This window comes from Copadichromis virginalis, linkage group LG10 (genome assembly GCF_057382275.1).
Source record: "Copadichromis virginalis isolate Kocher_CV1m ecotype Utaka linkage group LG10, C_Virginalis_male_GT1.1, whole genome shotgun sequence".
Classification (NCBI taxonomy): Eukaryota; Metazoa; Chordata; class Actinopteri; order Cichliformes; family Cichlidae; genus Copadichromis; species Copadichromis virginalis.
In genome coordinates, this window is record NC_140627.1 from 4,612,329 (window position 1) to 4,638,339 (window position 26,011).

The 26,011-nt window shown below is 42.3% G+C and overlaps 1 protein-coding gene across 1 annotated transcript in view; it reads right to left on the bottom strand.

The window, feature by feature from the left end:
• The window catches only part of LOC146699709 (junctional adhesion molecule 3B-like), a 54,089-nt gene that overhangs the window by 9,470 nt on the left and 18,608 nt on the right, over positions 1-26,011 (bottom strand). The window contains exons 2-5 of the mRNA XM_085469549.1: positions 1,488-1,556; positions 1,279-1,392; positions 1,042-1,194; positions 297-499 (exon numbers count right to left, since the gene is read on the bottom strand). Coding sequence (XP_085325675.1) covers positions 297-499; positions 1,042-1,194; positions 1,279-1,392; positions 1,488-1,556 — 539 coding nt within the window. The remainder of the gene's footprint in view (positions 1-296; positions 500-1,041; positions 1,195-1,278; positions 1,393-1,487; positions 1,557-26,011) is intronic.

The window sequence follows — 26,011 nt, forward strand, 5'->3', positions numbered from 1 at the left end:
TAGAAAAAAACATTCCTTAAACCTCCTTAGTTTACAGCACTGTCGTCCAGTACGTTCACTTAAAGACAAACGGTGAGCGTGTGTCACATCTTCGCTGTGCTGTAAAGCAAGAGAGAATAGAGGAATGTGCAAACGAGGACAGCAGATTCCCCTCATGGCTCAAGCCCTCTCACGCCATCAACTGTCTCCCCAAAATATCTGCCTCCACCCCTCGGCGTCAGGCCACCGTCCCTGCTGCCCCGCCCTTGGCGCTCATATCTGCCCTTGTCCGAGCACACGCACACACGAGTACTAACCAGAGTTCCTGTTTCTGTACTGAGCGTGTATGAGGAGTTGAAGAACTTGACACTGGTCTTTGGGTCATCGGGGATCTCCTCCATGTTCTTGAACCACTGGTACCGAGACTTGGGGAAGCCCTCCTCCTCCACACAGCTCAGCTCAGCCGACTTCCCCAAAGGCACCGATTTCGGGACGCTGCACTTTGGCACAACTGGCTTCACTGTGGGGAAACAGAACATACGATGACTGTCGCTGTAGCGAGTGTTTGCACAGATGGGCTTTTCTGCTCTGTAAACAACGGGGAGAAATAAACCAACACAATCGACACGACGCTGCTGGCTTTATGACTCTGAAGGTTAATGTCACCCTGACCCTGATGTTTGACTGGACTGCCAGGATTGACAGGGAGTGGACGGGAACGTGATTTTCGCTCCATGCCAGAAAACGCCACCAAAACACGCGGCGCTTGCTTTCTTTAGCACTGCAATTCCGAGGAGATGCAGTTTCAGAGGTTTCCTTTTATAACCTAGAACACGCCTTTGCAGCTGGGCAGGTCTGGTCACAACGCATCCTCACATGTATGCCAAAGGGTTGGTGCAACCTACAACACGGTTTCATCTTACAGCATCCGACGTGCGAATCGTTGAGCGAGGTCTGTCCTTTTGAGGGCGCAATAATGACTTGCTTTCTGTGTTTAGAAGCATTTTCTGGCAGTTATCAGTAAGAGAGAGCGTGATCAGTGGCGCAGGCAGGTTAAAGTACCTCTTACAACCAGGTCAATCAGAATCTCATCAAAGGCCTTTTGGTCATCTGCAGCAGTGACCTCACATCGATACTTGGCTGTGTCTGATCTCGTGGCGTTGGTTATCAGTAACGTGGCAGGTTCTCTGATCACTGCTCTGTTCTCAAGGTCACCTGCCAGAATAAAAACACAGCAAAGGTGAATATTTAAAAATATGTAACATATAGAAACTATTTACAGACTACTTCATGTATTACCATAGATCTTCTTGTCAAAGTAGACATAGCTTGGCCCCCCGCTTGTTATCTTCTTCCATTCAATTCTGGGATTGATTGTGGAAATAGACTCAATCACACATGATAGCTCAACTTCTGTAAGCAGAAACGGGAAGTGATACGAGGACATTAATTCAAGATCAATGACTGGTTTGTATTTTTTTTGAGGGTCGTCAGTCTCGAGCTCTTACTGTCAAACTCATTTGTCCACGGTGAGGCATTATTTGTCTTCAGCACGACTGCAAACACGCTCAGGTAGCCTGCAAAGCAAGATGAAGAAGGCAACATAACTCTCCAGACTGTCATGATACAATACCAGCTGATGCTGGGCTTGTTTTTAACACTCATCTTAAATTTCACTGACACAATAAAAGGGAACTTAAATGTCAATTCCTACAAAACTGTGATGATCTAAACATAGAGGCACTATTTGCCCTCGTTCTGTTAATATCTTCCCTTTTTAGCTGTATTGGTTAAACCACTGTGTGTGGGTGTGTGTGTGCTGTTTCTATGCACAGTGCGGGGAGGCATGTGCCCTTTTCAGGGAAACCTCACCAAACCAGTAGGTCAACAGCTTGCTGAGCCCTACTCTCTCCCTCTATCCTTGCTTCTACCTTCCCCTTCCTCTCTCTCTGAGCCCGATGCTGCCAGTGTTGGACTAAAAGTGCAAACAATGGGCCATGGATGAATCATCTCGACAGCCTTTGGTCAGCAAATTAATTCACACAAAGTCATTTCCATGTCAAAGTTAACTTACCAGCCTGCTCATCAACACTTGCAGGGAGATAAAATGATGGCCTGGCTCATGGATGCAGAGTCACCAATAATCTATTTTTACTAAATTTGTTTATTGAACAAACACTATCGAGATGCTGCAATCATATCTAGTACTCTGGCTCACAGTAAACAGGCTACATAGAGTCCAGACATACAGTTGTGGTTATATACTCTCATAGGCATGAATATCCTGGTAATTTGGGCTTTTAATGATTTCTTTGAATTGTTCTGTTTTCTTCCAGGATGGAATGATTATACAGCTTTAATGGCTTTAAAAAATAAGATTTGGTTGCACAGGTTTGAATTTATTTTGGATTTTCTCAAATATACAGAATGGCCAAAGTATACTTAAACAGAGGCTCAAATATAGGCCTACATCCCTACTAATATTTTGTTAAATGTCCCTCAGTATGTTGTAGCTTTTTTCTGGCCTAATTCTAGCTGGATATTTGGTCACTCTTCTTCGGCAGAATTGGTAGCACTCATTTAAATTGGTTGGTTTTCTGGTACGGACCTGGCTTTTAAGTGTAGTCCAGGCATTCTGGGAACTTAATGGTATCCATTCCAAAAGCAGTTTTGGGATTACTGTACAGCTGGAAGTCCCAGCTGTCACCAAGTTTCACCGGCACAAAACAGTTCCAAGGTATGATGCACAGTGTTGCTAGGTTTGAAATCCTCATCTTTATGGAGGATGTGGCTCAGCTCATAGAGTGGGTCATCTACTAGTCGGACGGGCGGTGGATTGATCGTTAAGTGCTTGGGTATAGATCAAAGTACTGTAAAAATGTGTGTGTGATTGGCTAAGTAGTAGTAGAAAGTGTGTGCAAACGTACATTGAAAGGTGCAACGTTACAACTTTATTAGACCACTTTTCACAAAAAACAAATATTTTACAAATCTGTTAAAAACTTGTGGAAAACTAAAAATGACTGCACTAACATGTTTTTCTACACAAATTTGAGCCGTCACGCACGACTTCTGTTATCTTGAAATCAAGATAACAATATTTAGACTTACTGCTTGTCTATTACAGCACGGCGAGGAAGCCAAATGCAGCTCCTGCTATTCTTTAAAACCTTTCCCCAGTCTCTCCACCCAATCCCCTGTTTAAGGTATTTTTAAACCCACACCTAAAAGTTGCAGAAAATATTTACAGTTGGTGCAGTCAGTTACTAATTAGTGGTTGAAAGGGTGTTGGGCCTCTCAATCAAAGAAACCTGCTCAAACAGGGATAACGTGACCTCCACCAGCTGTCATCTGGATGCACAGCAGTGTGTAGGGTCACCTGCTAAAGCAGACAGGATAAGCTGATTAGCCCACAGTCTTCCCGGAGATCATAACAAGACGACAGCTTGTTTTTAGCTGCTGACTGTTATAAAACCTTGTCAAAGAAACGGTTGCACCTATGTGTGACAATAAGCTTAATTCTAGGAGTCACGTTTTGTGCACCAGGCTCACACTGAGACCAAATATGGCTATTTTAGCATCGAGTACCGTTATAGGCTACTAATTTTGCATAGCCAGGCTACGCTCATCATATGAAATTTTACACAAAAACCAGGATGATAACAGACGGTTCTTTAATTAGAAAACACTGTTTCAAATACTCCTTCACTCACATATTTGAACTGCTAAGAAGGTCAACAGCAAGACTTTAAATTCAGCTTCAGGGCGCTGCTTTACAACTTACCCTGAACTCTTGGTGGCAAAGGAAGGGAAAAATAAAGCAGAAAAGATGTCAAATGCATGCAGACTCACATTCAAAGCTATTTGAAGGAAAATGTTCAGCAGTACAACGGCGCTCTGGACTGTAATAAATATTAAATAAATACAGAGACATATTTGATTTTTTTGCTTGTGTTACACAGCAACACAGAAGGCAAAGTTTGGTCCCAAGTGGGACAGAGTTGTCTTCACAACACCAAATGAAAAAAAGTTTCCTACAGCTCCAGAAAGTATGACTGAGAACTTCAACAAAGAGCAGCACAAGAGCAGAATTAGAGTATGCACTTTTTCACAGAAATGTGGTAATCCAGTGAAAGCATGTCGCCTCTTTAACTTGTACTCCACCGCGCTGCGCGCATAAAAAGGCTGTGCGCAGAGCAGAAATGCTTCCCAGCCTCCACAGTTACTGAGAGCTCCTCGTACCTGAGCTCGGCTCTTGTTATTTCATTTGATGAAGAATCACTGAAGGGTAATCTTTGCTTTACATGTGCAGTGCAACGATGACTGAATCCAGAGCTTCTTCATTCATGCATGCACTATATTTACTGACAAAAGTTTGTACACGTGATGGAATGCCACTGCTTAATTCTGGTTTTAAATTTCAACGGCACTGCAAACTGCATAACCTAATACTGAATCCAAGCATGCGAGAATGGCAAGAGTCCAAAATCTCTGACGATGGTGTGTTGTAATAAAACCAGAAGTTCTTTGTGAATGATTAAAATTAAGTTATTTAGTTCTACGACTTTCCATTAAACACAGCATTCAGTTTCATCTACAGTTAGAGAGAGGCAATGAAGTCCCCTCCATTCCCTGACCTCCTCCTTATTTCAGACAGTATTAGTGCAGATTAGGTTCCTAAGTGAGCTTGACGTAGAGATAAAAAGCTTGAGAGGTCTTCTGTGGAAACAGCTGTCCAAGAATGCATATTAAACCCCCACTCAAACAGGCTGGCCTCTAATATAACGTAGGGTAGAGACCCTCCAATAATACAGATAGACCCCCTATGAGCAACCAAACTGCTTCCTATCAGCAAGAACGTCACATGTTTTGACCCCAGAATAAAATAAAAGCCGAACAGTCCAACAACTGCTTTCTATCCTTTCAGCAAAGACTGCATCTTTCCCGGCTCTGTAACAGCGAGCCACAGCTGGACTGGCTAGCAAAGTATCAGGAACTGCTGACTGGATGTTATGAGAGCGGTGTTTCCCATCTCTGCTCCAGCCTGTCTGACACATCCTTCCCTGATCATGCCAAACTCATCCTGTCTGTCTTCTGCCATCCCTGAATAGCCTCTCAGGTCTTCTTCTGCTCTCCTGCATCAATAAAGCCAGTGATAATTAGTTAGTTAGAGGTTCAGGTCATCATCATGAAAATGGGACGCAACTCTTACTCTATGTGTTATAGCTAAGCAGTGCGTGACCGGGTCCGGGCGTAAGCTGGGTGTAATGTCAATTCTTAGCTTTTAAACCATGCAGGTGCTCAGTGACCTACATATGCAATTATTTTCTTTTTTGCTTCTTGGTTGGACACAGCTGTGAGAGATCAGGGAATCTGCAAATCTGCATCAAAGTTTTTTTCTTTTAATCTTCCTTGCTGCCTCCATGATGGGTGCAGGGTTTTCTCTATAATCTTGGTGTAAAGCCCTCATAAACCCCACCCCAGGTTTTACATCACTGAATAATACAATAGGCACAGAGGAGTTGGTTATTCCTTGATAAAAAAAAAACAACCCTCCATTCTTTCAGTGGTTTCCCCTGGGACGCCGCGCTTGTTTCCTGTACCGCTGCTCTGTAAATCCGGCGAGATGAGGCCGGTATCATAAATAGAAAGATTCAATTAGGCAACCGGTGATATTCCCCGTGGAACATCTCTACCTCGTGCCCTTGGAGAATATTCCCACACCCTTTGGAAGCTCAAACATCAAAGTACGCACACCCAGTTTTGCATACTATCAACAGTTGCTGTTTGGAAAGTCTTCACCTGCTTGAGTTGCACTGATCCTCTCAGCCAACTCTGACTGTCTACAAGCAAATGGGACACCCAAGAAGCTTTTAATATTATATGTTATATGGAATCTTTAACAGAAAAGAAGGACCCTCCTCCTCCTTTCACAGCCTGTCACCAACCACTGACTTCTCCAAGACTGTATGATAAGCATTACTAACATTACTATAGTGTCACACATTTTCTGTTCTGCTTTAAAGACACCAAAGACTAGCTTTACAGCCTTTCCACACAGACGCAGGATGAGCACGTGCATTCAAACACGTGTAGAAGCACAGAATGGTTAAAAGAACATACATCAAATGTCGCATAGCTACTGTTACATGAACAACATGACCTACATACCGCTAATAGGTGTTCAGCATCTTGATTCCAATTTAAACATAGGTAAACAAGCTAACCAATGAAGTAAACAACAACATCACTACTGAAGAGTACGAGTGTGCGGTGGTGGAGAAATGAAGCATGTAAGTGACACGAGAACCAAACTCCTGTTCCCACAGTGTCCCCTCACAGCGACGCTGCCTTTTAATTTGCAGGCCTTTTGACGTTTTAACCAAATCTTGGTTAAAAATCACTGTTTACATGTTCGGCAAAGACATGTTTGCCTTTTTTCCCCTTTTTTGTCATGAAACTTTTTTTCTTGAATTGGATCAGCACAAATAAACTTTTTAAAAATAATTTCTAAAATTACAGAAATTACTTTATCATAATAAAGTCACGCACCAAGTGATGCTCCTTATGGCTCGGTCACGCTAGATTAAAAAGATGACCGCAACCTCCTGTTGACTAAGAAAAACTGATCGTTGTCTGGTTTTGATTTTTATTCATATTTGGTGGCTGATTTCAAGTAGTTGAAATGATTAACTCAACCACTGGGCGACCACCTTTGATTGCAGGGTGACTGCACAGGTCGCCTGGTGGGAGGTATCAAGCCTCCTAACGATCACGCTTGAAGATTGGTGAAATTTTGCAAACAGCTGCAGTCTCCTAATTTTTAAAAGAAGACAGACTGCCAGTACATTGCAATCAATCTGAGTCAGGCTATGCTGATGAGCTTAAGTTGTCTGCAATGCATCTCTTTGCAGTAAAGGACTTATATTCCAATATAAAAGCAAGGCCGTCCTGCAACTAGTCAATTTTTTTTCTCTCAGTCAGAGCTTCACATCTTTGAGGCTTCACATCTTTGAGGCTCTGGCTGAAGACTGAACTTTAGTAGTTAACATAAATTTCTGTATAATGTGAATTTGTGTGTGAGCATAAAGAGCAACAGACTTGTAACATGAAGAATTTTGCAGATTTCCTATTTCTAGACAGGCTGTACATGTTTGCCAACTTGTTTTATTTCTGTTTTATGACACATTAACGTTGCTTTAACTGACTGAGCGTGACAGACCTCCTCCCTTGGCAACAAGTTATTGCACATGGTCTAGTTTTGCCTAATGTGACTGTAGCATTAGAGAGCCAAATAAAGACATGCCCTTCACAATCAACACCGTGCAAAGACAGTTCTGATTCTGGCTTTACTGAAGCATCGCTTTAAGGAGTTTCTGTTGGAATTTCTTTGCAGAAAGCGCCCAGTAACCCAGTTTATATTCTCATACAAACTGGGTTACTGGTTTTGGCACATGACCGGCACATTTGTGGTCAGTGTGCATAAAAGTTCAACGTAAGCTCCGAGCAGGATCAGGTCAAACCAGGGAAGAGTGACATTTTTAAAGTGTTGAAAGGAATAAAACATAAAACCACACCATGACATTTAGAGGACTGGGTTATACCGATGTCACCATAAGGGACAACTTACTACTAAAAGTAAAACAAACACAATACATACTATAGTCTGTAGTCACAGATTTGTGTTATTTTGCACCTTTACATTGTTATTTGTTATACAACTTCTATATAGTACCCAGTAGTTCTATGAGAGTTATAAAACTGTAAACAGTAATATTTCTCAGTCCATAGCTCTTTAAGCTATGGACTGAGACACTGGTGCCCTGACAGGAAGTAAGCACCAAGCTGAACAGTGTATTGCTGAATCTCTCTCATGTTGTGCATACTCTGCCCTGAGGAGATGCTAATTTCCATTTGATAAAAGTCTATGATTTCAGCTGGGACACAAAGCCTGACAAATTAATTCATAAGAGCATCGCATATTACCATAAGCTTCTTTCTCAGAGACGATTACAGCTCGATCCTAGACAAAGCATGCTCTGGTGCTCCAGTTCCCATAGCAATATTGCTGATATTTCCATAGTAACTGGATTCTGTTTCTTTCTTAGTCGCCGTCTCCCTCCCACCACCGACTGATGACCAGTGCTTGACAGGATCCCACCTGTTTTGGTAGCTGTGGGTGAAAGTGACTAAACAGATCTCAGAAACTTTCTTACAAGGGAAAGGTTTTAGGGCTGCTGGCACGAACCATGACCCCAGGTTGTATTGTCACAGCTGTGGCCATCCAACGGGGCTGGTGTGCCACATAAACCTTATCCCCAGCCACCGGTGTCTATGTGTGCTGGGAGCTCTGAAAAAACATGTGGACATTATAGAGGAATAACTCCTAAAATGTTGCATCGCTGTGTAATCTCATTGTTCGATCATTTGGGAAAACCAGTTTCTATCGACTGGAGAGAACCTATTTCTTTCAACAATCTTTCACTGACTGATGTCTGTTCCTCTGAGCAGGACATACAACAATGTGATACGACACGCGGCCTGTTTTTCTCCTGCCGAGCTTGTAATTTACATCAATATTCACTTAATCTACTGTATTACTGTCAGAGTTGTCTATGTGTGCTATACAGTCCTGTGTAAAACTAAGTACACCCAATAATTCAATAGCTTGTTGAACACCTTTGGGAGCAATAATTTGAAGTAATCATTTTCATTATGATGACGTGTCCATGGTGTACCCTGCCTCTCGCACTAGCACAGCTGGGATAGGCTGCAGTCCCCCCCACGACCCTGAAAAGCATAAGGGAAAGAGAATGGATGGATGGATGGATTTTCAGTATGACTTTATCAGCCTCTCAGTGGGAATTTTGGTCCGCCATTCTTCAGTTGTTTGAGGTTTGTCACCATTTGTTTATGTTTATATCTCATGGTCTCAGAATTTCAGTCAGGTTCCGGTTCGGACTGTGATTCGACCACTGCAACATGTTGATTCTTCTGATTTACAGCAATTCTGCTGTAGATTAGCTGGTTTGGTTCGGACCATTGTTCTGTTGCGTGACCTAATTTCAGCCAGGCTTTAGCTGTTGGACAGATGGCCTCATGTTTCACTCTAGAATACTTTGCTATACAGACGAGTTCATGGTGACTGGGAGGCACCCATGTCCCATCATCAGCCTCTCCCTCCTGTGTGTTGAGGATCTCGTGAGAATTAATGGATTTACGAATACAAAAAAATACCATCGGATTTTGATCTATAATACCATGTGGAAGTGTCTGATTGAAAATGATCCTAAACACACCACCAGTAAAATCATACATGGACAGAAGAACACACAGTGGAACGTGATCAGTCATGGACTGGCCTCCCCAGAGCTCAGACCACTCTGTGGATCCACTCTGTGACAGACTGGATCACTAACTTTACGTTATGTAATGTTGTTTGTACAGCTGGGCGATAGAACGATAACGATATGTATCGCGATATAACTTTTACTCGATAGAGAAATTAAGCTATCGCGATAGACCTCGCCGCTCTTGTCCTCTTAAAAAAAAAAAAAAAAAAAAAAAAAAAAAAGGTCAGCCAATCCAAATTAAGTAGCGCAGAGCCGAACCAATCACGGCCGCAGCGTCACGTCCCGTGACTTGTTACGTACAGCACAAGTGCCAAGCCGCACGTGTGTTTGTTTGGGAAGCAGCCAGCGGGTAATGGAGCCAGCGCGTAATGGAGGAAATGAGTGTGCCGACTAGAAAAATCAACCGAGCGTGACCGAAGAGAAAACAGATGATGGTTCCAATGCCGGAGAGATTGTCGAACGGAAGAGCCATAGAAGTTCCGTAGTGTGAAGGTATTTCGGCTATTTCAAGTCTGACAAAAAACAGAGTAGCGTGCACTGTAAATTGTGCCGAAAGCAAGTCTGGAAATACAATAAACTGGTGCATGCGTCACACTGTGCGCCACGTTATTGTTTCGGTGAAATGAATTTCTACAATACTGTTACTGTTAATTCTACTCTCTGCAGTGTTTAAATGCTTACATATACACAGTTACTGTCCGTCCACACATACGACTCGGTTCTGCTTCTATGCCCCAGCTTTGTTTACTTTTTCCCACCGAGGCTTCTAGACTTCTGATTGGCCAACATTTCTGCACGGTTAGGAATCTAGCGCCACCTGCTGCTTTGGCATGTTCATAGCAGCGTTTTCCTTCATTTCTGCCTTTATTGTGTGGACGGGATTATTTTTTAAAACGAAAACGGAAAATCTCCGTTTTCAAAAATACCCGTGTACGTGTGGACGTAGCCTCAGTCTCTGACTGGAAGCGCTAATTCGTCATTCGGCTTTTGTCAGACTAAAGTAACTGTTAAAACTGTTTGAAAAGCTCAGCTATACAACAAGGAGAGATTGAGAATTTCCTTTTAGTTCTCAGTTTATTTGATATTGACAAAAGTTAGTCAGTTTTGTCTGTTCTTCTGTAAAACAAACTAAGATTTATTTTTAGAATTAATATTTTGTTTCTAAGTGGAATTGACAATTTAGTCTGTTTCGTTTGTTCTATTTTGAAACTTAAACGCTTTAGCGGCTGCCTTTTGTGTAGTTTGCAATATTTGCCTTTATTTATCTGAAAAAGTCTCATGTTCCTTAAGTACATCTACCCTGTTGAACTTATTATGGGAAATAAATATTTAAATAAAAACAAGCTGCTGATTATTTCACATTTTACTTGTGAGCAACGGCACATTTAAATCTTACAAATATAGTTATTTGGCTTATATCGTGATAGATATCGTTATCGCCTGAAATGAAAAAAAAAAAACATATCGTGATATGAAAAAATCTCATATCGCCCAGCTCTAGTTGTTTGGGTGATTTGATGTGCTTCTGGTAGGGTTCTGTGAAAAAAACACAAGCCAATTTAACAGACTGCTAGCAGGTAAGCTAAGATGCGCCACAGCATAGTGGTTTACACAACCGCCCAATAACAGGAGCTCCTTAGTTTGATCCCAGAAAGAGACACAAATGTGACAGGAAGGAAAAATCTGACAAATCAAATATGTTTTCATCCCAAGAGAGCTGCTCAAAGTAGTTTTAATTTCACATTTAAATGTGAAAGCTACAGCCAACAACTAACTTAGCTCTGTTAAACAATAAAATAGAATCTGCTCAGTAAATAACACTGAATACAATATTGCATTCATATGAACTCATCATTCTTCTTCATTATTTGTGCTAAGCTAGAATGTATTTTCACGTTTATCATATAGACATCCGAACAGTAAGAAACTAAGTTCCTTTACAGGACAGCACATAAATAGGCTGAACTGTTCCTTTAAGGTAAGGACTTTCCAGTATTTTGAATCAGCCCAGTTACAGTGGCTTGTACTGTGGCCAAGTGGCACTGAGCCTGCAGAATCATAATGTTCAGAGATGAAAGTGTCCAGGCCAAGAGTGTGTACAGAATGCTAAGCGGTCTGGACACAATCAGTTTTAATAAGCACAGGAGCAAACAGATGAAAGCAAAGAGCAGGAAGCGGAGGTGAGGGAGATGCATGCTTATCCATCTACGTTTGTGGGTATAGATTTAAAAAAAAAAAAAAAAAAAGTTAACTTAAAAGGGTCGTCCTTATTTCCTAAAACGATGCATTTAAATCAAATAAAGCCAGGAATCCTGACGGTTACACTAAGTCACCCTCTAGCCTGCTCATCCTGGACTAAGAGCAATGTTTCAGACAAGCTTTTTATTTCCACCAACTATTCGACCCCTGGTGAATAAACTCATTCTGTCTGACTAAAAGTTCAAAGAGATTATATCTTTTCCAGGTGCACACAAACATGGTTTACTTTTCCCTACAAGGACTTGTATACTAATTTGTTCCGCATTTACATACGAGGCTGCTGCGAGCCATGGTCTACAAGTCCGACTAGGTCTCGTGTTGGTGAGCCCTCTGATCTAGGAGGGTCAAAGACTCGGCCTGAGCCAATGAGAGGACGGAGGGGGTGAGGAACGGGGAGGAACCGATGGTGTCACTGAATGCCTGGGAACCTGTCACTTTGTGTCAGTGTTAATGTCTACATCTGGCCTGCTCTCACTTTAACCTCAAGCTAAGTATGACTGGCTCACAGGACTGGGCCAGAGTGGAGGAAAAGCAACTTTTTCTCCTCCACCTTACAGTGCCTTTCACTTGCCACTATGGCAGTCACTGCAATGAATGCGCCGCATTAAGGGATTCAAGAACAGTTTAGGAAACATGGACACATTTAAGACGACTCACATTATCCTCACATTACCACCCTTTAAGTCTCTTTCAACTTTTAATAGCTTTTAGAAGACTCGGGTCTCACCTTTCAGTCTCTCATAAGAGAATCCCACCTGGCAAAATTAGTATTTAAAACTTCCAAGCAATGCTTACATTTGAGTGAAGGGTAAAAAAAACATCTTTTTTCCAGTCTTATAAAATCATCCTTGTAAAATCAGCATTTTACATTCTCTTTTCATCATTTCTAAGTCCCTAAGAGCAGAGGCATGTAGTGACTTTTACACAAAAGCAAGCAGAGACCCCTCCCAGACCCCTTCCTCTATTTAAGACACGTTAGATCAGATTAAAACACACCGTTTTGTGCTGCCTGTTTTTTATTCTCTTAAATATGCTGACAGTCTCCTGCACCTTGCTGAACTGTACATGGATGTCTTTCTGTTTTTGCACTTCTTCTTTGTTTAAGAACTGTAAAATATTAATACTTAGTCCTTTTTCATCACATGTTACACGGTACGTACATTTATGTGGGACTATACCACCAAAATATGAGATGTGCACTCCAGATTTTAGAGCTCTTTGTGAGCTCAACAGTTTTCGATTGAACTTGCGAATGCCGAATCTAAAACTTTCAACTTTTAAAAAAACACCTAGGTGTAATAGGACGTCTCAGAAATGGTCTTCTTAGACAGTTATGTTCCAGCAGAACTGCGAAAGACGTCAAATCAGTGCAAAATGGTTCGCTGGATTAGAAAGAAGCCTCGTACATCATGTCCTCTAAACAATCTGATAACACGCCTTTTCACTTTTCAAGGCTACTGAGAAGTCTACCAAATTGTCTTCTCAGCAACTTTTTGCTGGACCCATCTACATTGGATCAAATCTCATGGATTAAGCACGGCCCAATTTTCAGTGACTATTTTTGGACTAAATAAAGGCCACGACTGACTGACCACATTAAGCCGAGAAAACAACATCCATGGACGTCTGGTGCTTGGGGGAACTTAACTTTATCCATTTCCTATGCAGCCCTTTTGTTCCCATTAAAAACAGGATTTTTAGCCAGTGTGTCTATGATTTAACCTTCCTGATAAATTGCAGGAAAATATAAGCTGACACAAAGGTACTGACAACAGCACTGTACTTATTTCTCTCCTTTAAAGATATAAATCAGTCGTATAGAAAATGTCAAGATATATAACAGACTCATGATTCTGTAGAATAACCTGTCTAATGACTCATAATATTGTGTTTTTGTGTGTGTGTGTGTGTGTGTGTGTGTGTGTGTGTGTGTGTGTGTGTGTGTGTGTGTGTGTGCATCGAACCGAACCGAACCGTGAATTTTGTGTAGCGTTGCACCTCATATATACGGTACGCATATGTATCGAACAATACAAAATGTTTTATTTATTTGATCAACTTTTCTTCTGACGATGCTGTCTGTGTTGAGCGCTCAGTGGATCTGCGTTCGACTACTCCGCCTAGGCTGCACTGTAGGGCTGCTCGATTATGGCAAAAATGATAATCACGATTATTTTCACTGAAATTGAGATCTCGATTATTTGACGATATTTATTTAACCCTTTAAGACCTACTATAGAACCAAGTCCGCCAGAGCTTATATTATTTTTTTACATGTTGTAGTGCCATTTGTGGGAGCATTTCAAGTTGCTATACATCAATACAACTGTTATAGCCCATATTTTAATGATATGTATGCATTAAGTCCATAGTAACTACATTAATTGCAAAAAAAGTGCAATAAACTACAAAAAAATTGAAAATCGTTTTTGGTTTTTTTACATATATTTCTACTTGGAGAAATTTAAGAGGTTTATCCCTCAAAACTTTAAATACAAAAAAGTTGCAAAAAATAGTTTACAACAGCAGGAAATTTATTTTGAGTGTCTTCATAGTTTTATTTTGGAGATACAGCAATTTTTATATACTGCAGGAAAAACAAAAAAAACAATCCTATGATGCAAATTTGCAAAGAAAACAGCATGTGCATAAAAAAAATAAACTATTTCCAGCAGTGCAATTTGAGTTCTAAGCATCCCAGAAACTATTCAGAAAAGTAAACATGACTTATAAAAACACTAGTATAGGCTTTTAAGGCCTACAAGTAAAAAACTACATTTTCCGCGAAAATGGCGGACATGCGATAGTTCGCGCTGACATCTGTTTCAATGTGGGAAGTGTTACAAACAGCTGATCGGATCGGCAAAGCCTGTTTCTGGAATATTATGTTTTTGTTCCTGCAAGCGCTTTTTATGCAATTTTTGCAAAGCTATATGTGGAAGGAAACCGTGACCTAGGACAAGCTGATGGCATAAGATGTAAGTACAACTCCTCTGGTTTCATATGCAAAAAAAAATATTGCGCTAGCTTACATGGTTCAGGTTCTACAGGGATTTAAAAATAGTTACACAAACTGGAGCATGCCGCTCTGACCGCCTTTAAAGGGTTAACAATAACAATGTATTGAATAATGACTTTAAAAAATAATATAAAATAGTGTGCAAATACTGATAACAGTGCAAATGTTTGCAATATAAGAGATAAATGAAAAATGTAAACATCTTTGCTAAACATCAGCACTCTGAGAAGATGCAGCAGCAGATCTCAGAGAATGACTCGGCCTCTGTGTGGAAAGGTTTTAGGAATATCACAAACTACAAGCCTAAAACCCCCCACTCCACTGATGACTTGCTCTTAGCCAACACCCTTAACGACTTCTACTGCCGTTTTGACGAGCCATCAGGCAGCCTTCACACCTCCAACGGCCCCAACAATAGAGACACTTTGGACACTAATTCCCCCACCTCTCCCCCCTCCATAGAGCCATCACCACCTTCAAACCGTTCACCTACAACACCCCCCTCCTCACCCCACACAAAAGAGGATTTCACACCACCTCCTCCCACCACAACTCTTCATATTCATGAAGCAGATGTGAGGAAGCAGTTTAAGAACCTGAATGCTCGGAAAGCTCCCGGCCCAGACGGTGTGTCTCCTGCCACCCTCAGACACTGTGCAAACGAGCTGGCCCCAGTGTTTTCTGGCATTTTCAACTCCTCACTGCAGGCATGTCATGTGCCTGCCTGCTTCAAGTCCTCCACCATAATCCCTGTCCCCAAGAAACCTAGGATCACTGGACTAAATGACTACAGACCCGTGGCTCTGACATCTGTGGTCATGAAGTCATTTGAGCGCCTAGTTCTCTCCCATCTCAGGACCCTCACGGCCCCCCTCCTGGACCCCCTGCAGTTTGCATATAGAGCCAACAGGTCTGTAGATGACGCCATCAACATGGCCCTACACTTCATCCTGCAGCATCTGGACTCCCCAGGAACCTACGCCAGGATCCTGTTTGTGGACTTCAGCTCTGCCTTCAACACCATCCTTCCAGACCATCTCCGAGACAAGCTTTCCCAGATGAATGTGCCTGATCCCATCTGCCGGTGGATCACTGACTTCCTGACGGACAGGAAGCAGCATGTGAGGCTGGGAAAGAATGTCTCGGACTCCCGGACCATCAGCACCGGCTCCCCTCAGGGCTGTGTTCTTTCTCCTCTGCTCTTCTCCCTGTACACCAACTGCTGCACCTCCACCCACCAGTCTGTCAAGCTAATCAAGTTTGCAGATGACACCACCGTTATTGGACTCATCTCGGACGGGGACGAGTCTGCCTACAGGAGGGAGGTTGAACGTCTGGTGTCCTGGTGCAGCCACAACAACCTGGTGCTGAATGCCCAGAAGACAGTGGAGATTATTGTGGACTTCAGGAAGCACACAGCCCCACTCCCCCCCATCATCCTGACTGACACCCCCATCACCTCTGTGGACTCATTCCGCTTCCTGGGTACCACCATCACCCAGGACCTGAAGTGGGAGCCCACCATCACCTCCGTCATCAAGAAAGCCCAGCAGAGGATGTACTTCCTGAGGCAGCTGAAGAAATTCAACCTGCCAACACGGACGATGATGCAGTTCTACACTGCAATCATCGAGTCCATCCTCACCTCCTCCATCACCGTGTGGTACGCTGGAGCCACTATCAGGGACAAACAGAGACTGCAGCGTGTTGTGCGCTCTGCTGAGAAGGTGATTGGCTGCAGACTCCCATCTTTGCAGGACCTGTACACCTCCAGGACATTGCGGCGTGCAGCTCGGATCTCAGCTGACCCTTCTCACCCTGGACACAGTCTGTTTGACCTGCTCCCCTCAGGCAGGAGGCTCCGGTCCATTCGCACCAGAACCTCTCGCCATAAGAACAGTTTCTTCCCCTCTGCTGTTGGACACATGAACAATAACCATATGACTGTACCCACCACTAACACATGACCCTACGCTGTGTCACTGCATCATTCCATGTTTGGCACTGATCACCACCTGCACTCATGTATATATCTTTCAACGTAGCACTCTTAATTCTTATTCTCATGTATATCTCATGCACATATCTTTCCACGTAGCACTTTTAATTCTTATCCCTACTTTTATTTTTTTCCATGTCTATTTAAGTGCTATTTATGACACTATGTTTGCACTGAAGCACCGCAGCAATTTCCTAATGTTGTAAACCTGCCCAACATTTGGCAATAAGCCCCATTCTGATTCTGATTCTGATTCTGATCTATGTTTAGTGAACTTTGCAGTGTTGCTCTGTGGTGCAGCTACTACACCGGAGCAAAGTTTACACACTGTGTCTACTTGATCCACGTCTACAATCCGAGGAGACTTGTTTATACCCCACAGACGGACAGCATTTGGGCAGAACGTCCTCTCTGTTAAGGGTGGCCATCTGTGGAACAGTCTTCCTCAACCCAGTAGAGAATGCTCTACACTCAATTTGTTTAAGGCAAAGGTTAAAAACTGGTTATGGACAAATCAAGTGTGTGATCATGTATGAGTTGTATAGTTTTAATGTTTTATTTGGGAACAGAATGTGTGTATGTGTAAGTTTGGTGATGGAGTTTTTATTATGAATGAATGATGAATTTTTATGAATTATTATGTCTACCTTTTTATGTTTAAGGACAACAGATGGAAATTAGCCTTTGGCTATAATCTGGCATGTTTACATTCATGTAATTTATTTTTTTTTACATTTATGTTCATTAACATGCACTGTCCTAAATAAATAAATAAAATAAAAAAGACTCCGCGAACCCATAATGTTTCCACACCACTGAAGTTTTTTTTTTTTACCTCTCTTTTCAAACAACGGCAGTCACTCTCCTCTCCAAATAACTTCTGCTTAGCTTTCCGAGCTTCCCTCGGGTCCTCTTAATTGTTGTGACGCGTGTTCGAAATGCAGAGAGGTGCGCTCGATTTGCCACACGGAGTAGCACAAGAGTAAAGCACGAGGGAGGGGCTAATAATCGGCTCAGTCATTGTTAATGATCGTTGAAAGCCCAGATCGTAATCGTGATTAAAATTCGATTAACTGAGCAGCCCTACTGCACTGTCGAGTGCAGGTCCACTGAGCGCAGCGCAAGCTAGCAAGACAGAAGTTGCAACATGGCAACTGCCTCAACGCTACCCGAAATTGAACCTCCCCCACCCTCATTCAGATCTGGCGTTTGGAACTATCTTGGTTTTCATGTGAAGTATGACCCTGATGGTAAGCGCGTCATGGACAAAAGTAAAACAGTATATTGGATGTGCCACGCAATGCTCAACTGGTAGGAACTAGTGCATTAGCGCAGTTAGCTTGTTAACGTGTTGACGGCGTCCAGCCCCACGCACGGGGCGATCCGCGGTAACTCATTAACGGAGATTTGCCGCGTTATGGTGTTAATGTCATTTTAACAAGATTAATTTATTTTTTTATTATTATTTTGTTGTTTCAGCAACATTAAATTTAAAAACTGTACTTTTGAGTTAAAATATATATTTATAATTTTAATAAATGACAAATCAAAAAGGCATGAACATTTTTTTGCATCGAAAAAATATTGAACCGTGACACCAAAGTATCGAACCGATCCGAGAATGTTGTGTATTGTTGCACCCCTAATATATATGTATACACACACACACACACACACGTGTATATTATATATATATTAAAAAAACACCCAGCACGCCCCTGCGGGCGGTTTATCCTTCAAGCTCGGGTCCTCTACCAGAGGCCTGGGAGCTTGAGGGTCCTGCGCAGTATCCTGCAAAGAAACAGAAGAACTCTGACCAAGATTTAACTTAAAGTCCAGAAATAAATGTGATAAAATTTATCTGTTCTGGATTTTGACTCATTTTTGTCTTCCACTCATTATTTATATATATATATATATATATATATATATATATCACATATCATATATGTGTGATAGACCCCATAGAGGCTGGGGTCTATCACACCAGGCAAGACCCCAGGTGCAGGCTGTGTAAAGATGCCCCAGAGACTATCCAGCACATAACAGCAGGGTGCAAGATGCTAGCAGGCAAGGCATACATGGAACGCCATAACCAAGTGGCCGGCATAGTGTACAGGAACATCTGTGCCGAGTATAACCTAGAAGTCCCGAGGTCAAAATGGGAGATGCCCCCAAGGGTGGTGGAGAATGACCGAGCTAAGATCCTGTGGGACTTCCAGATACAGACGGACAAAATGGTGGTGGCTAACCAACCGGACATAGTGGTGGTAGACAAACAGAAGAAGACGGCCGTAGTGATCGATGTAGCGGTTCCCAATGACAGCAATATCAGGAAGAAGGAACACGAGAAGCTGGAGAAATACCAAGGGCTCAGAGAAGAGCTCGAGAGGATGTGGAGGGTGAAGGTAACGGTGGTCCCCGTGGTAATCGGAGCACTAGGTGCGGTGACTCCCAAGCTAGGCGAGTGGCTCCAGCAGATCCCGGGAAAAACATCGGAGATCTCTGTCCAGAAGAGCGCAGTCCTGGGAACAGCTAAGATACTGCGCAGGACCCTCAAGCTCCCAGGCCTCTGGTAGAGGACCCGAGCTTGAAGGATAAACCGCCCGCAGGGGCGTGCTGGGTGTTTTTTTATATATATATATATATATATATTTATTAGGGGTGCAACGATGTTCGTATCGATATTGAACCGTTCGATACAGTGCTTTCGGTTCGGTACGCATATGTATCGAACAATACAACATTTGTAATTTATTTTATCAACTTTCCTTCTGACGATGGTGTCTGTGTTGAGCGCTCAGTGAATCTGTGTTCGACTACTCCACCTAGGCTGCACTGTCGAGCGCAGATCCACTGAGCGCTCAACACAGACAGCATAGTCAGAAGGAAGAGCGCAGGGCACCTCCCCCACCCTCATTCAGATCTGGCGTTTGGAATTATTTTGGTTTTCATGTGACGTATGACCCTGAAGGTAAGCGAGTCATGGACTAAAGTAAAACAGTATGTTGGATGTGCCATGCAATGCTCAATTACATGGGTGGGAACTAGTGTGTTAGCGCAGTTAGCTCGTTAACGTGTTGGCCGTCCAGCCCCATGCACGGGGCGATCGGCGGTAGCTCGTTAACGGAGATTTGCCGTGTTGTGGTGTTAAGGTCATTTCAACGAGATTAACCTGAAAGCACTAGTGGGAACACAACGAATATGACTGCACATTTACCCCGACATCATCCTAGTGCAAAGACAAAAACAACAAGCATGCTACTAACTTTAGCCGAGTCATTTAGACAGCTGTTAGCACATGATTCTCCTTATGCTGCTGAGAATATAGCCCAGAAGAAGCGGATAGTATAGCTTTTATTTTGGAAAGAGATATTTCTCTGTAATAAACTCTCTTTTCCAAAGATGCATGATTCCTCAATCAGATACAGGGCTTGCAATATCGCTAGCCTGACGTCCTGGGGCTAGCGATTTTTCCAGTCGGGCTACCAAAATCTATCTCTTCCCTGCCCGTCGGGCTATTGTAGGAAGGAAAAATATATGTCAATGCTTTTGCATTCTTTCAGAAATGTAGCTGGGTAATTATGTCATTGGCATCGGTGAGCCACTGTCAATATGTGACATATTGAAATCGCGTTTGAATTTGCGCTTGTTTTTTTGCTTTCACTTTGCAATCGTGCGAACTGTGTATAGAGAGCGACAGCACTGATCTGTGAGTGATGATAATTTGCGCACCAATTCCTCTGACATCGTCTTATTAATCGTTAGCTTACTATGCAAACATGACAAGTGAAATCTCCCGCAGCTTAAACATGCGAGAGGTTGATCACGCAGAGAATCGCTGAGCTTATGTGAGTGCGTGTGTAAAAGCAGCAGGATATATATTTGACTACGATGACCTGGATGACTGAGAACCTTCACAGACAGATATATATTTTAGTTCTGCTGAGCCAAATAAGACAGGTCAGGGTGAAGAAGTGACAGCCAAAGAAAAGCTTACCACAAAACGGAAAAGTTATGACAAATCAGACTATAAGGCAAAAAGAAAGTGCAGCTTTATGGTTTCATGGACAAAAGAATTTCTGTGGCTGCAATATGACGAGCTAAATAACCAGGGCTGCACATAAGTGGTCCGCAGGTGCACATTCGCTGTCAAAATAAAAAACACGCACAAGGGTTAGGGTTAAATTTAAAAACTGTACTTTTGAGTTAAAATATATATTTATAATTTTAATAAATGACAAATTAAAAATGCATGAACATTTTTTTTGTATCGAAAAAATATCGAACCGTGACACCAAAGTATCGAACCGAACCGTGAATTTTGTGTATCGTTGCACCCCTAATATATATATATATATATATATATATATATATATATATATATATATATATATATATATATATATATATATATATATAAAATATGTGTGTGTATAATATTATATGCTTTTATCTAATAATAGGTCTTTTGCTGAAGCAGTACTAATCACTTGGATCTACTGTCTGAATACTGAAGCACATATAAATGCATTGTGTACTTTGCTATTAGTGTACAAACACTCTTTAAACATGAGCTTTGTGTGCTGCCCAAGTTTATCTGGTCAACAAGGCATTTAGAAATGATTAACCGACACTGAATGATCTCCAGTGATAAGTTTACTCATTCATTAAGTCATGTGAAACATCTTGGTACTAAGATAATCAGATGGCTGTTGTACAAAAATAGTCCAGTTGTTTGGTGTCACACAGCCTCTTCACATGGTCCCAGCGGCCCTGCATGCCAATGGAGACCTTTGTTTTGTGCCATAGTTTGAGGCTCGAGGAGTGAATGAATGCCTAATTAATCAGAACAATGGTCAGTGGGTGCTGTGATGCCACAGCCATCAAACGCACACAATGTGGAAGTGCAGACCTAAATTCTCTGACTGAAAATCAAGTCGTAAGATCCTGATATGCCATCGATTTGTATCTGCGATGCAGAGTAATTTCAGTGCTGCACTCTTTTCCGAACTAGAATTTTAAACTTGATACTGATACGCAGGAAACTACTCGATACCTGATAACCATCATGGTGAAGACTTTGACCCCATCCTGCAACAACAGAATAGCGAAAAAGTCATATCTGGAAAAAGTTAACTTGTTAATTTTCCACTAATTTTCCCAAATATAAGTTATATTTAGCTAATATAGAGGTTTCATTTGCTTTACAAAGTAATTAGATCATTTCATTACAGATCATGAAGCTAAAATATATTTTAGAGCCAACAAATAACACAGTACCTAACATCTGAATAGCTTAATTATTGTAGAAGAAGAGCATTATGGAAACATGTGGTACTACTTATACTAAAATAAGACGAACTGGTCACAGGCTGATTTTACATCAGCTGTGCTCTTCTGATCGGCCTGGTCTACTCTGGATTCCCCTCTTTATTTGCTCGGATCAGTTCTCCACACTCCGGCTGGATATCCAATCAATATTTCATACCACAACGCATTCAGCCCTTCAATAATTATTCATCTCTTATCTGACTACAGTCCACTAGCCTCTATATTAATGATAACAGATGGCTAATGTCGCTATCGGGCAATTGCTAAGGGGGTAAATGTTGCTAATATTAACAATTGCGCTAGCCGGGTTAACATTTATGATAACTGTTTAATACTTCAATGCTGTTGAAAGGGAAGCTTTATTGATCTCTTGAAATTCCCCCAAAAACGTTGCTCAGTTTGACACGGACCCCTTGCAGTATCCTGTCGTGTCTGGCACCGTGGCGCTGGCAGGAAATCCCTGTGGCCATGGATGTGGGGGTGCCACTGATCAGGCATGGTGTTGTTTGTGCCCACGGATGTTTACTAGGGGTGCAACGATACACAAAATTCACGGTTCGGTTCGATACTTTGGTGTCACGGTTCGATATTTTTTCGATACAAAAAAAATGTTCATGCCTTTTTAATTTGTCATTTATTAAAATTATAAATATATATTTTAACTCAAAAGTACAGTTTTTAAATTTAACCCTAACCCTTGTGCGTGTTTTTTATTTTGACAGCGAATGCGCACCTGCGGACCACTTATGTGCAGCCCTGGTTATTTAGCTCGTCATATTGCAGCCACAGAAATTCTTTTGTCCATGAAACCATAAAGCTGCACTTTCTTTTTGCCTTATAGTCTGATTTGTCATAACTTCTCCGTTTTGTGGTAAGCTTTTCTTTGGCTGTCACTTCTTCACCCTGACCTGTCTTATTTGGCTCAGCAGAACTGAAATGCTTTTACACACTCACTCACATAAGCTCAGCATTTCTCTGCGCGATCAACCTCTCACATGTTTAAGCTGCGGGAGATTTCACTTGTCATGTTTGCATAGTAAGCTAACGATTAATAAGACGATGTCAGAGGAATTGGTGCACAAATTATCATCACTCACAGATCAGTGCTGTCGCTCTCTATACACAGTTCGCACGATTGCAAAGTGAAAGCAAAAAAACGAGCGCAAATTCAAACGCGACTTCAATATGTCACATATTGACAGTGGCTCACCGATGCCAATGACATAATTACCCAGCTACATTTCTGAAAGAATGCAAAAGCATTGACATATATTTTTCCTACAATAGCCCGACGGGCAGGGCAGAGATAGATTTTGGTAGCCCGACTGGAAAAATCGCTAGCTCCGGGACGTCGGGCTAGCGATATTGCAAGCCCTGTATCTGATTGAGGAATCATGCATCTTTGGAAAAGAGAGTTTATTACAGAGAAATGGCTCTTTCCAAAATAAAAGCTATACTATCCGCTTCTTCTGGGCTATATTCTCAGCAGCATAAGGAGAATCATGTGCTAACAGCTGTCTAAATGACTCGGCTAAAGTTAGTAGCATGCTTGCTTTTTTTTGTCTGCTTCCACTTGTCTTTGCACTAGGATGATGTCGGGGTAAATGTGCAGTCATATTCGTTGTGTTCCCGCTAGTGCTTTCAGGTTAATCTTGTTGAAATGACCTTAACGCCACAAAACGGCAAATCTCCGTTAACGAGCTACCGCCGATCGCCCCGTGCATGGGGCTGGACGGCCAACACGTTAACGAGCTAACTGCGCTAGCACACTAGTTCCCACCCATGTAATTGAGCATTGCATGGCACATCCAACATACTGTTTTAATTTAGTCCACGACTCGCTTACCTTCAGGGTCATACGTCACATGAAAACCAAAATAATTCCAAACGCCAGATCTGAATGAGGGTGGGGGAGGTGCCCTGCGCTCTTCCTTCTGACTATGCTGTCTGTGTTGAGCGCTCAGTGGATCTGCGCTCGACAGTGCAGCCTAGGCGGAGTAGTCGAACACAGATTCACTGAGCGCTCAACACAGACAGCATCGTCAGAAGGAAAATTGATAAAATAAATTACAAATGTTGTATTGTTCGATACATATGCGTACCGAACCGAAAGCACTGTATCGAACGGTTCAATATCGATACGAATATCGTTGCACCCCTAATGTTTACCTAAGGATCTGGGGAGTTCAGGCCCTTTATTTCGCGGGCTTGTTTTTGGTCTGCAACAATGTTTGGACAGATATTACACGTCCTTTCTCCTTAGACTTCAGTGAGTTTTAATCGAGTTTCCAACAGAACATTACACTGTGATGACATAATCCATATCATCGACTTGAGCTGTGGTTTTCATATTTGGGCTAAATAGGTGTATATAATCTGCATTTCTTCATAGATTCTAAATGTTAACATAGAAATCTGTTAGTTTTAAAATGTTGACTGATGTCAGTGATGTCACAGGTATCTTGGGCAACCTACATTGGTGAGCTATTCCTCAACAGAGTAAGAACAGGTTAGCATTCAAATGCCCAGACACTATTTATAGTAGCTGTCAGCAGCAACCACCAGCAGCCTGCTAATTAGGATCCCTCCCAGGTAGGAAGTGCACACAAGAGTTGCTCTGCCTGACTTTCACGGTCACTGAGAGAAACCTTGACCATGCTTCATGACGAAATAATTGGGTGCTCATTTTTCTAGCCTAGGTCAGCCTCTTGAGGGAGACAGTGACAACGCCTTGTCATAACAGATTGAAGCACAAGGCCAAGAGGCTGAGCGGGCCTCCCCTGGCACAGCATCTCTGTTATGCGAGCAATCTGACATGCCACACATGTTGAACGTCCAGATGAATTGGGGAGCTCCATGGCGTCAGCTTAAAGGAGATCTAACAGGAGGGGGTCAGGGCTAATTCAACTCCCTGTAACAGTTTTTTTTGGCTACAGTCAGAATCAAATCCCAGGCTTGAATATGAGCTGCTACCACGAAATTCTGTGTTAAATCACGCCACACTCAGTGCCAGAATTAGCTCCTCACCACACTCCGCACAGATGGCATCAGCGGCGCTCGTTGCAAATGCTTCGCATTCTAGTCCGGGCTGCCCGACCCCTTCCTTAATCCTAATTAGGAACACAATTTCCGTGCAGGCTTTTTCCAACCATGATGAAAATAAACATTTGTATGGCTACAGCACAGGCTTATGGGTAATAGTATTTCACAATTCTAGGAATCCACTGATTGTTACAACATTTTAACTGATCAAGAGCGAGCTTTTAGAAATAACTATTGCTACTGTGCTGTAACCTATATCCTGGATGGATGACGTTCTGCCGCCTGTTCCTTCAACCACACACCATAACCCCCCCGTATACTAACAACCCGCTTACACACATTTGATCCTCAGCAGAAATATTCCTCTTTTTCCCGAAGCTTTCCATCAGCACACCATAAAGGATTAACCAATAATTCCCCAAAACATATAAAGATCTGGAAACACTCGCATCTGCAGCTATCAAGCTAATCTGGATGTTGGCATATTAACACAGGTCCTTTTCTGACCAGCCAGCAGTTCCTTTACCTAATAATGCCCTATTTGACCAACACAGTGACAGAGAAGTGGGGGAGCTGATCCACTCTGCCACAGCCTGCAGAGATAAGCGCTCATTGTTGAGTGCGTGGATAGTAAGCGTAGCCGGTCACGATGAGCTAAGGCTCGACTGACAACGGAACAATAACACAACACCACGCAACCGAGACGTGTTGACTTAGCAGGTCCAAAAGGTTTAATCTGCCTGACTTCCTGCGTGCTCCAAGGATGCCTGCTGTGGGCTAAAATGAAAGGGTGGTTTGTGATGTAGCTTTTAGGGACGTGCCAAATTTGTGTAACTATGCTGACTTCAAATTCTGACTGTTTTCATTGGAAGAATATTCCCCCAGCCTTGCAGCTTTCCGTTTATTCCATAAATTTTAAGGCTGCATTGAAGTGTAAGACAAAAGGAGATAAAGAAAAATGCAGTTTATGGAAAAAGCAGAGACCTAGGCAACAGGCAGGTGCTATTTTTTTTAATCATACCCTAC